Consider the following 14,122-nt stretch of genomic DNA (forward strand, 5'->3'; position numbering starts at 1 on the left):
TAATTTATATTTAACTAAAATCAACAAAACATCAAAAGTTTACCATTTTATAATTTTATTTTTACATTATAAAATATTCATAAATATTTTAGATAAATATGCATAAAAAAAAATTATTTTTTTATTACAAGATACGTATTATCAAAAAAAAAAACACAGCTTATTATGACATTTATTTTTTAAATTTAAAAAACAATGTTTCACCTGATAAAAAAATATAATTTGCAATTAAATATTTTTTAATTTATAACTAAGAGCACATTTTTTTTTTTAAAATTTAATTATCATTAAATGATAAATATACTTTGTTTAGTACTCTAAAACTTTAATAAATTTTTTTATTGTAATTTTATATAAAGATACATTAGTATCATTTTACTAAAATAATATTTAGTATAAAGATAAAATTTTATTAATTTTTAAAAAATAAATTTATAAAATTATCTTTTATAATCACTATAAAAAAAAAGTAATATATGTTTAAAATTTTTATCTATTATTTATAATTGGATAAGTCTTTATTATTTCTTTAAAGTCATAACAATTAAAAGGTATATTTTATTCTTCTATTTTGATTTTTCATTTATTCAAGTATTATATTATAAAATTTTAATATATTAAAATGTTTTTTTACATTTTTTTTTCTTCCATATTTATGAAAGTAAAAAAAATTATATTATTTTGAAATTTTTTTTTCAAAGAATGTTTACAACAAACCAATATAAAAAAATAATAATTATTATAAATTATCTTTAAATTTTTATAAACTTATGTATAGACCATAAAGTTAGTAGTAATATTAAAGAATGTTGATAAAGTTAAAATTATGCTTACTCATTATCTATTTTATAACAATATTTTATTGTTTATTTAATATAATATTATAAAATAATTTTTTAAAAAAAGTCAATTTTAAGTGTACTAATAGATGTTTTAGAGTATTTTCATTATTTTTTTTTAATTATTAATTATATTTTTTAAAAATTTTACCAAAAAGATGTATAAATTTTCAAACTCTACAATATATAATTTTCTTAATTTATATTTTTTTTAATAAATGATGTAAATAGTAAGTTGTTAAGATTACATTTATTATTTCAACTTAAAAGGTGTGTTTTTTTATTATGATTTGTAAATATTTTTTTATATATAATTAATCTTCTAAGATGTTTTTAATTTTTTCAAATATACTAATGTTATCTATCTATGAGTATATTATTGTATTTTTGTTTGCTTATATTACAAAAAAAAATAATATTTATTAATTATTCTACAAAAGTTATGTAAATTTAATTCTAAAATAATATCTAATTTATTAATTATAATTAGACACTTTCTTGTGCAATTTTAGTATTAAAACCATTTTTTTTATATAATAACTATTACTGTGTTAACATCTTTTTGGCATTTATTTTATTAATTATCAACATATGTCTCTTTAGATTGATCAATATATATTTATTATAATTTTTTGTTATAATAACAAATAAAAATTAAATTTTAAATATATATTATATGACGTTAGAATGTAATTTATTAATATCAGTTTTTTTTTTCTCATTTTTATGTATATATAAATATAATTTATATTAAGCATTATTAAATTTATCTCTTAATATTCTAACTTGATCGGTATAATTTTATAAAATGTAATTATAACAAATGATATTTAAAATTGTTGTTAATATTGTAACTATGATCTTTGTTCAAGTGATAATTAATTAAACTACATTACAAGTCACCATTTTTAAAAAAATTAAAAAAAAAAAATATAAAGTTATAAAAATCAACATTTATTAAAATGACTTTATATATAAAGATAAAAACCTTTTAACAAAAATAATAAAAAAAATATTTATATAAAACAAAATATTATAAGACTATATTTTAATAATATAACCATAATATTTTATTGTTTTATAGAGACGAAATATCCTTTATATTATTAAGTTTCACTATTTAGTTTGATATTTATATTTATATATAAATTTTTTAAAACATTTTTTATAGTATTTGCATATTGTTATATAAAAAAGAAAATAGTTTGAAATTCATTTAAATAGTACCAAAAACTTTATAAAAATAAGAATATTACAGTTAAGTAGAATCAATCAAAAAGTAATAATAAAAAAAATACTTTTAAAGAAAACAAAGATTATATACATATATATATATATTTATTATATAAATTTTATCTTTATCAAAAAATTTTTTAAAATTTATGTTAATTTAGGCACATTGTATTTTTATTTAAAATAAGAATATAGTATTGAAAACAACTTTAAGAAATTTATTGCAATCCTCCATTAAAGACTTTTAAAAATAAACTAAACAATACCTTTTTTTTTTCTTCTTTTTTTTTCTAATATTTTTAATTTAACTTACATCATCTTATTTTTAAGTAAAAAAATTTCTTTTATTTTTTCTAATTTAATACATATATCTTATAATATATATTATCATTTACTTTTATATCTGTTAAAACATCCAAATCAGTAGTTTATCTGCACATCCCCTGAGTCCTCATCTAACACTTCATTTTCTTATTTTATATATAACTCTCGTATTTAGCTTACTCATTTCTAGACAAATTTAATATTTTTCTTTATTTTGTAAGTTTTTTTTTTTTTATAATAAATTTGAATGGATATAAAAAAGTGGTTTTAAATAGAAATATCCATTTGTTTTTCGAATTCAATTTTATTTAACAATTGGTTCAAATTGTTAGATATTAAAACATTTCTATTTAATGGTTTAATAGCGAGACACAAATTGTATTTTTTTAAAATATTTATAGATAAAATTATGCAATAATACTTGATAATAAAAAAAATACTTTTTGTATTGTTAATTTTTTGATAAAATTATTTATCAATTATAATAATTTATTTAAATTTTTTAAAATTATTTTTTTTTAATATATAAAATTGTAAATAATTTTTAATGTTTTTTAATCTTAAGTATATTATTGAATTTATCATAATTTTATCATCTTATTGAATAAATTAAATTTTTAATCATTTAAATAAGTTAAGGAATAAAAAAATTGATAATTTATGTCTTCTTTTTTGAATAACTAATTTGTAAACCTCCTCATATGTAAGTCATAATTAGGCTCTTATTATGAAACATAGTTTATATATTAATTGTTAAATATTTTTTCTTAAATTTCATTCTCATTTTTTCATTTTAAAAAATGTATTATTTTTTTTACAAAATGAAGGTATATTAATTACAATAAAATATTTTTAAATTTTTTATCATCACTAAAAAATGAATATAAAATAAGTATATATTTTTTATTTTAAAAATTTTACTTTATTTAACAAATTATTATTTAATTAATTTTTTTTTGTTAATTTTTATATTCTTATCATTGAAATACAATTAAAAATTTTTAATAATAAAAAAAAAGATCAAAAAGTTATATTAATATATATAAATAATTGTATTCATATTCGTTATTAAAATAAACAATCAAAATTTAATTTGTTGCAGTAAATTTTTATTCTACTTCTTATCATAATTACTACACTCTAATTACGTTTATTCTTTCTAACATCATCTTAATTATTCTTCCCATGGCAATTTATTGAAGCAAGTGTTATTTTATTTATATCATTCTATCGTAAAGTTACACAAATGTAATTTACTTTTTTTTGTTAATATTTCATAATTTATAAATTTTTGTAATGATATTCAAAAACTATTAAAATGTCTTTTAGATTATTTTTTACTATATTAATTTAATACTATTGTCAATGTATGTAATTTTTTAGAACCTATATAATAATAAAAAAATATATATATTTATTTTTTTTAAAAAAAAAAGTAATTTAAAAAAATACTATTAGTGGTTTCATGGATTCTTTAGTTTTAAAATGATTAATACAACTTTTCCTCCAAGACCAGATGAAACTGTTGAAATAATTGATGATAGTTTACACCAACTATCAGTCTATGAATTAGTAAGACATATTTATCATATTATATTCTATTAAATTTATTTTTTAGGCAATATGGTGTTTTCTTTATACTGTAATTGCATTTTTAGCTGTATTTGGAAATATACTTGTTATTTATATTACTTTAAAACCTTTATATAATGGATCAGTGACAAATCTTTTAATCGTAAATTTAGCAATTGCCGATATTATTACTGGAATATTAGCTATACCATTTAAATTTCATGCAGCATTATTTCAACGATGGTTTTGGCCTGATGTATTTTGTAAAGTTGTTCCATTTATTGAAACACTTTCTTTAAGTGTTTCAGTATTCACATTATGTACAAGTGCTCTTAGTGAATTATCACAGTTATATTTTATTAATATTGATGCTATGAATTTACATAGTGCACGTAAACTTATTTTTATAATATGGTTATTGGCATTTATTGTTTCATTGCCTTATGGAATGTTTCATCAAGTTGTAACATTTTCATTATCTCCAGATTTAAATGATAACATAAGACAGGTTTGTATGAATAATAATATAAAATTATTATTTTAAAATATTATAAATATATTATATTAAAAAAAAATTATCATTTATTATATAACTTTAAAATATTTTTTTAAGTGTATTCCAAGGTATGGAGATGAAAATTGGTGGAAAGCATATAATATATATCTTACAATAATCCATTATTTTGTTCCACTGATAATTGTTGATTCAGCATATATAATTATAGCAATAAACGTAAGTAAACTTTAATAAATCACATAATATATTTTATTTTAGGTTTATCGTGATACACAAAGAGAGAAAAATTTAAATTTATTTATGAAAAAAATTAGTCATAGCAGTAATAATACTGTAACAAGTATAAAAAATAATTGTAAAGATAATGAAATAGAAAGCAAAAATCAGGATATAAAAACATTCTCAAATTTCCAACAATCTGTATCATTTCCTCATACTTCTCAACAGTCAGTAGTTTTAATAAATAATATTAACCATGATAATACTTCAAAGAGTCGTCGAAAAATTATAACAATGCTTATTTTAGTTGTAACGTTTTTTACATTATGTTGGTTGCCACTTGAAACTTATCTTTTACTTAATGAAGTACAACCACAAATTAATGATTGGCATTATATAAATATTTTATTTTTTTGTTGTCATTGGTTAGCAATGTCTAATTCATGTTTTAATCCTATTATATACGGGCTTTATAATGTAAGTTGTGATTTTTAATTTTAAAAGATATACTTTCTTTTTTTTTTTTAAATTTAATTATACTATACAATCATTTTTCACATCATTAAAATATATGTAGAGGGATTAAAAATGAAATAAAAATATACTTTAGTTTATATCTTTAACTTTTATAGGAAAAATATAAAAAAGAATATCGCAAACTTTTTAGTAAATTTTTTGGAATGTTATGTAAGAATTCCCATAATAACCATGAAAATTTTCATAATAGTGAAAAAAAATTTTCTTTACCATCAACGATTGTTGTAAAAAATATGACAAATAAATCTACAGTTGTTATATCAAATTATAGTATACAGTCTGAATGTGAGAATGGATATAAATCAAAAGAAAATTTTCAAAACATTCCAGAATTTGATAAAAATTTACCTATATCACAAAATAATTTACAAAGTCCCAGTAATATTTTTAAAAATGATAAGAAACTTTTTGTTCAAATTGATGATTCATTTAATTATCTTACTTTGAGAACGTCTGCCATTACAAATGAATATGATGAATCATTTGAATTAGATCAAACATCATTTAGAAAAAAAAAAGAAACTGACAATAAAGATTATATTTTATAATAAATAATTCATTTGATATGCAGTAATTATATATATATTATAAATAAATATATATGTATATAATTTTAAAAATAAAAATTAATTTTTTTCTAATTAAAATTTACTAATAAATGAAATTAATAATATCATTTAATTTTCAATAACTTTTATACTTTTTATTCATATTATTTGAATTCTACTTTCTTTTACTATAAAGAATTTAATTTAATTTTTACATTTCCATATTTATTTAATTATTTATTATAATATTATTACTTGAAAAATTTAGTTTGATTATTTATTTTTAAAAAAAGAAACGGTTTTTATTTAAAAATTTATTATTATAAATTGATAATTTGAAGAAAATTTAAAAAGAGTGCTTAAAATAGATTTAAATTTTGATGGTATTATATTTTTTTAAACAAAATATAAATTTCAAATATAAATTTGAATATAAGAATAAGCAATATAAAGAATTTTAAAACTTTATAAAAGCGAGATATCAAGCTTAATAAAAAAAAAGATTGTCATTTTGAAAGGAAATATCCTTCGCGACCAACAGAAACGAGACTACCTTTTAAATTGTTTATTTGTGAAAAACCAAGGCAGAGAGAATATTACTAATGATTACAGGAACAGTTGATATAATTATTATTAATCTTTTTATAAGGATAAACAATAATTATACAATAATATCATTTTTTTTAAAAACTATACACTCTTAAAAAATATATTATACATACTAGTGCGCAAAAGATAAAGTCATTATGGTAGTGCAATAAAAAAAATTGTTTTAGTTTTGTCTTTTTAAACATATTTTTAAAAGTATGATTATCTAAAAAAAATATACTAATAAAAAAATTATAAAAAAGCATTATTTTGGTGATGCATAACTAATTTGATTATGAAAGTATAAATATATAATTATTTCTTTAAGCATATTGACAGATACTGCTTAGAAAAAGAAATTACAAATTTAATTCAAAATATAAGCCAAAATTGATGCAAAAAGAAAAGTAATTATAGGTGTAATATAACCAAATGTACTTGCAGAACAACTGAAAAAAAAATATTTAGATTGATAAATTTAAAATAATAATTAAAAAAAAATACTTACGTTTCTGCATTGTGTGGACATTTAATATGACAAATTTCACCATAATAACCTTTTGGACATTCACAAACACCATTAGTAAGATTTCCTTTTTCACATGAAATTATTTGATCACAATTTTCTCCAGTATAATGACTTCCACATTCACATTTTGTTTTAGCATTTTTAAATCTTTTATCATGTTCAGCTTTATCTGTATTTCTCCAACAGGCAAGATGTTCACAATATCTACCTTGCCATGGTGCTGGACATCTACATTCTAAATGTGTTGATCCAATTGCAAGAATACCATCATTTTGACAAATATTTGATGTACAACTGTTAAAAAAAAATAGATAAAAATATATATATTTACAAATAAATAATAACTTACGCTCCTTTAAAAAGTGATTGTCCTTCTGGACATCCTTTATAAATATGACATACACTTCCAGTCCATTTATTTATACATTCACATTTTCCATCTCTCATCTCACCATGAATTCTTAATTTTTTACATTTCATTTGTTCATAAGCATCATCTTCAGGATTTCTAAAACCATTACCAGCTTCAATCTTCCATCTACTACATTCTTCAAGCATTCCATCAACAAGACCATATTCTACAAGTAAAAAAAAAAGAAATAATTTATATTATAAAGATAATAACTTACTTTTTCCAGAACTACAATCATCCAAGTAATTTTCAAGTGGTTCTAATTCATTACCATTAGAGTCGGTAATTTTTGCTCTTTCACCATTAACATTGAGTAAAGTTAATAATAAGAAAGGAAGAATAAAATTGAGTAAATGTAGACCAGATACCATGACTATATTGATCTTTTGCCAATATCTAACCTATGGATTTTCTAAAATAAAAAAGTAATTATATATTTTCTCATTTTATATTATTTATAAATATGAAAAATATTTTATAAATGATAAATATAAGGTAAATAAAAATATTATTAGTTAAGCATATAAAAATTATCATATATATACAATATCATTAAATAATATATTAAATTTAAATAATATCAAGTTTTTAAAAAAAAAAAAATTTTTCGTATGAAAGGAAATAAATAATAGTTATTAATTCTGATAATAATTAAATTTTTCATTTCTAGTAATTATATAAATTATATTTTAAAAAATTAGTTAAAATATTAGTTATTTAAATAATTTATATTGAAAAAAAAAATAAAATGTATAACCAATTTTTTAAAAAAATTTTTTTTAGAAATATCTTTAAAAAGCTTTTTTTTTTGTTATTTTACTTTAAAATTTATATATCACTTGAGAATATTCTAAACCATTTATTATGTATAGAATATATTTTTTAAAATATTTCAAAATAAAAAACAAAAGAATAAACTACATCATTTGGAGGAAGATAAAGATTTTTATAAAAAAATTTGAAATTAAAGATAAAATTTTTTGATGGAAAAATTTGTTTTTTTAATTATTTTCCTTAGTTTCTAATACTAAAATTTTTTTTTTTTTTATAAATTTTCCTTTTTAAATTATTTAATCCAATAGAGTTAAAAGTAATTTGTATTAGTACTTGGAAATATATTAACATAAAGTTAAAAAAAAATATAATCCATCATTAATATTTTTATATTATGGTGGAAAAAAAAATACTTTTAAATATATTAAAAACAGTATATATATTGTTAAAAAAACTAAAAATGATAAACGTTTACTTAAAAATATTATTTTCTAATAAGGTAAACAATGGCAATTTTTTCTTTAAAAAATATTTTTTGTATATTGTAAATTTTTAAAATAAGCTTAAAAATAAGAATATCAATATAAATAAAAATAGTATAAAGAAATTTTTAAACATAAGTTCTTGTTTCTCATACACATAATAATATTTTTATTGTATATAAAAAGTTTTATAATATAATATTGGTTTAACTTTACTATTTTACAAATATTTAAATAAAATCATAACTTTAACATGCATAGAAGGTTTAATACTAAATGTATATTTATATATTTAATAGTTATATGAAAATTTATTCTTGGTAATTTTTTGTGTATCAATCATAAGTACAAAACTAAACTTTACATCATTATCCAAATATAAGTAAAAATAATAAAAAAAAATATAATAGTTAAAAGTGTAATGATGTAAGAATAGTTAAAAGTAATTTTATAAGTGTTAAAAAGGTTGTTGATGAAAAATTTTCTATAAAATAAATAAACATAATGTAACGTGTTACCATTTTAAGATAAGTCAAAATAAGAAATATTTTTATTTGAATACTTAAAATATATATATAAATATATGAAAAAAGACAAACATCTTTTTAACATTTTTAATCTTATTTTAATATAATTTTATAAACATGAAATTTATTATACTTAAATAGAAACAACAACAAAAACATTTTTTTATGTTAAAACAATAGATAATAGCACATTTATATGCCATGAAGTTGCGTGTTTAAATTGATAAATATCATAATAGAAAAAAATAACTAAAGTTAATCACACATGATATTTTTCATATATATATATCATGTTAATGAAAACACAGCATAATAAGTTATTGTATTATTTACTTATATTTATTTTTATTTTATAAATAAAAATTGCCATCTTTTATGATTGAAATATTGAACGAAAATTGATATTTAAAACAATAACAAACAAAATATGCTATATTTTTATACTTATATATTTTTTATATATAAAAAAAAATACAAAAAAAATATTTTTATTGATAAAAATAACTAGTAACATATTTATAATTTTTTTTTAAATAATCTTTTAAGAGCATAGATCATATCAAAATTACATAATAACATAAAATAATATATTTTAAATTATTTATCAATGTTGATTATTACTAGAATAAATTGTAAAATATATTTTTATCTTAATATTATAACATGCAACAAAAAAAAATTTAAATTTTCTTAAATTCTCATTTAAACATATAATATTTGCTATCATTTTAAAAATAATAAAGAAATACAAGGTTGTAAAATTTTTGTCGTTTCTTCAATAGTATAAAATTAAAATATCTGATAGTTATTGTACGTAAAGGCATATGTTTATTTGTAAAAGAATATATAATATTCATAAAAAGGTACTTAAAAACAATACAAAAAATTACGGAGCTATCTTGTATTGTAAGATATTCTTTTTAAAAATGTTTTTCATCATTATTACAAAGTAACTCTTTAAAATTTTTTTTTGTCAATATATATTATTAAATATGATACTGATATTTGTATTAGAGAAAAAAAATGTATTTAGATATATCAATTTTTAGATATATTATTGTATTTTATAAGTGTATTAAGTTAACTAAAGTATATGTTAAAATAATGTTGTTTTTAAAAAAAATTTTTAATGTTTGATTAATAAATTTAGACATATGTTTTAAATTTATTTTCAAGAAAAATAATTATTATTAAAAAAAAATCAAATGTCAGGGGGTTGATTTGTTTGAAACTCTACACACAATCAATGTATATGTATGTATTTTAAATCTCTGTTAAAATATTACTTAGATAAATTTTTATTAAGTATTTTATTTAGATGCTTAAATCTCATATATATTTAGATTACAAATTTTTTTACATTCAATAATAGTTAATTTTTTTATTATTATTTATACACTTGTTAAAATATTGTAATATTTTCTAAAATATATAAATGTATTTATATTAAAATATATATATATTTAAATGTTAATTTATAGGAGTAATAAAATAGTTTTATTTCTCTAACATAATCAAGCTAAAATCAACTTTAAAGTTACTAATAAATATTGACAAACAGTTTATTTTAAATATTTAAAATCAACGAAAAAAGCAGTCTTTATATATTATTTTTACAGTCTAATAAATTTTTTTTACTCAATGTTATTTAACATAATTAATGTGTTAAAAATTGACATTCATTTAAAATATTTTTAAAACTTATAAAAATGTTGATATAAATAAAAACTGATTGATAAAATATACAACTTTTTTTTAATTATAATAGTAGCAATTAATAATATATAATTTTAACAATATATTTGAAAAAAAAAAGATTTAAAAAAAAATGGCATATGGCATTTAAAGTAGGATACATTCTATTGACAGAAGGCAATTATTTAATTGTTATAAATATGAACAAATAGATTAAATTTTGATTTTAAGTCAAAAGATAAAAAATTAAATGTTGTTGATGATTGATAATAAATAAATCATTATTTTGTGCCAATAAAATGAATAAATATTGTTTATTATAGTTATTCAAGCTGTCAATAAAAAAGACATGTTAGTTTTACTAAAAGATAACTTATTAGAAAGTTTCAATGATTATTAAGATTAAACTATCGGTAGCAAAAGGTAGTACTATAATTATAAATAAATAATTATTACAATAATATAATCAAAAGATATTAAGAAGATTATAAAAAGATTAATGAAATTTAAAACTTTTTGGCGGTACATAAAAGAACAAGAATAAAATACGTTTCTAAAAATTGTAAAAACAGTTAATGAAAAATAAAAAAGATGGTAATAAATTAACTTAAAATAATAGCAATATATTATTAAAATGTCTAAAAGTAATGCAAATAATTTTATATATATCTCAATTGTTTTTTATTAATTTAAATTTAGTAATTACATTGCATGCCATTTGACAAATATTTTTATATATAAATCATAAAGAAAATAGTAAGAATATGTACTATAAAAATTATTAAATATTTTGAATATATATATATATAATATATATATATTTATTTACATTACCAAACATATATATATATATATATTTAACGACAAAATGATTAATTTCAATTGTAGGAACATTTTTTAATTCTATTTAAGAATAATAATAAAAAGTCACTTATTATATAGTTAAATATAAAACTTTATATAAAAATTATGTCGTGAATAATAAAATATTGGTAATGAAAGGGCAAATGAAAGAAAATCATAACTGTGAATGAGTTAAGTAAGTCAACAAACGGACATCTGGTGTGTGATTTGAAATTATAACAAATTCATGAAGTATATTAAGAATTCATTTTACATTTAGTTTAAACATTTATTGTCTTGATAACTTTATATTTTATAAATTAAATGTTTTCTGTTATGAAGTTAAATAATAGTTCTTAAGAATATGTTGTTTGTTCTTTAGAACACACAATTTTAATTTAAATTGCCGTATTGTAGGGATATTTTATAAGTATAATTAGAAAAGAAATAAAATTTATTTGTTTAGATACAAAAAAATAATAAAGAAATGATATTAAAAGAAATAGAAGCTTTTATTTTGAAAAGTTATAATACTGATTATTTAAAATATTTTTTTTTTACTATAAATTTAAATATTTTTAATTACATACCCATTTATTTTTTTTTTCATTTCTATTTATTAGAATAAAAAAATATATGTGTACAAAAGTAATTCATAACAAAGATATATCTCTATTCTTATATTAAAACAAACAACAACCACACTCAATTTTATAAAATTAATTTTTGTTTTTTTTTTAATCTGTTATGGGTATCACTATAAATATAATAAAATGTTTTCATTAATCCTATTTGGCGAAATAATTAAACAAAAGAATACTTCAAAATAATTTGCTTTTATTAACCTGTGTTGATAAAAAAAATTAAGTATATAAGCTTTTATAATAAATTGAATTTTAAAAATAATAAAAGATAAGAATAAAATTTTTAACAACACATTTTTATATAGCTTAAAAAAAAACTTATCCTATTGAAAATATCGAAATATTTGATACAATGAAACATAATATATCTTTGTTGTAAATATAACATACTAAAACAAGTGAAGTAATTTTTTTCATAAATAAAATTATATAAAAAAGTCAAATTTCAAAATAAAAATATTATACAGAAAAAAAAAACAAAGAAAATGTTATAAGTAAAAATACTGTATAATACATTTTTTTATATAACTTTTGTTATTTAATTTAAAATACAAGTAATTAATATTATTTTATGAGCTGAAAAAAGATATGAAAAGATAAAAAATTACTATCAATATTAGCTAAAAAGACGTTTTACATTGAAATAAATAATATATGCTTATACTTTTTCAACTATAATACTTATCAAATAAAATAAAATATAATAATTCAGTAATCTATAAAACTAATCTTTTATTGAAAAACAAAAATAATTTTAAAATTTTTGTTGGATTATTTTACGAAATTGGTTTTATACAATTGAGAATCATGAGAAATATAACTATATATAGTAATATGACAACAATTTTATGTAGTAAAATAAAAAAATAATTTAGAAATTTTATTGTAAAATAATACTATTTATGCACAATATGGCGACTTTATTTCTAGTATTTAATGTAAATGAATTAATTTAAAATAAAAAAACAATTTCGTTAAGTCCAAATTAGTATTTACTTTATTGAACTTATAGTATAAAAGACTATTTTAATGTGAAATGATTGATAGATTAAAGACATATAAATCAGTAACCGAGATAATTGTTTTCCTTTATTGTCCTTTATTACTAACTATCATGATTTTAAATTTAAACATATTGAGTAGATTAAAACATTATTAAAAAAAAAAAAATTAATACTGAATTTATTAATAATAAATTATAGTATAATATTTTTTTTTAAATTATTTATTACAATAAATATTATAATTATCCTAGACAAAAAAAAATAATGTTTTTAATAAATATGAAAAAGTTTAATACACTTAAAATTTATAGAAATTTGTCCTAACAATTTAAATAAACTATATTTAAATTTTATACCACTATAGAAAAATTATTATGTCAAACTGGCAAAATAATAAAAATATTTTAGTTCATTGCATAAACAAACGGAAACACTTAATTTAATAATACATAGAAAAATAATTACCAAAAATAAACATTATTTTTTTTGTAATGTAATAAAAAAAGTTAAAGTTTATTTTAATCTCAATTTTAAAATTATATATGTATGATATTATTATGTTAAATATAACATTGAAAAAAAAAAATTTTTTTAATATTGAAGCTAAATTTTTATATAGTTATTATTAATTGATAAATCTTGTTATAAAAATAATATAAAATTATACAAATAAAATATTATTTTCATGAAATTGAAAGATAAGAAATATATAAAATAATGTAATATACAAAATCAGATAAGAAAAAGTTTAATTTATTATATTATAAATATCTTTTAGCTTGCAGGTTTCATTATAATCTTCTCAACCATAAAATTTAAAAATAATTATTAAATA

The 14,122-nt window shown here is 16.8% G+C and overlaps 2 protein-coding genes across 2 annotated transcripts; one reads left to right on the forward strand and one right to left on the reverse strand.

Moving 5' to 3' along the window:
- Positions 1-3,881: 3,881 nt before the first annotated feature.
- On the forward strand, positions 3,882-5,789 carry SRAE_X000032400 (Probable G-protein coupled receptor 83; the record flags this gene model as incomplete). Its single annotated transcript, XM_024644655.1, has 5 exons — positions 3,882-3,968; positions 4,015-4,476; positions 4,582-4,701; positions 4,744-5,181; positions 5,337-5,789. 5 exons carry the CDS (start codon positions 3,882-3,884, stop codon positions 5,787-5,789), a joined length of 1,560 nt encoding a protein of 519 aa, XP_024510192.1.
- Positions 5,790-6,744: 955 nt separating this feature from the next.
- Positions 6,745-7,689, reverse strand: SRAE_X000032500 (Epidermal growth factor-like domain-containing protein; the record flags this gene model as incomplete). Its single annotated transcript, XM_024644656.1, has 4 exons — positions 6,745-6,826; positions 6,886-7,200; positions 7,256-7,484; positions 7,536-7,689. 4 exons carry the CDS (start codon positions 7,687-7,689, stop codon positions 6,745-6,747), a joined length of 780 nt encoding a protein of 259 aa, XP_024510193.1.
- Positions 7,690-14,122: the final 6,433 nt, after the last annotated feature.

The sequence above is a fragment of the Strongyloides ratti genome (genome assembly GCF_001040885.1).
Source record: "Strongyloides ratti genome assembly S_ratti_ED321, chromosome : X".
NCBI classification, from domain to species: Eukaryota; Metazoa; Nematoda; class Chromadorea; order Rhabditida; family Strongyloididae; genus Strongyloides; species Strongyloides ratti.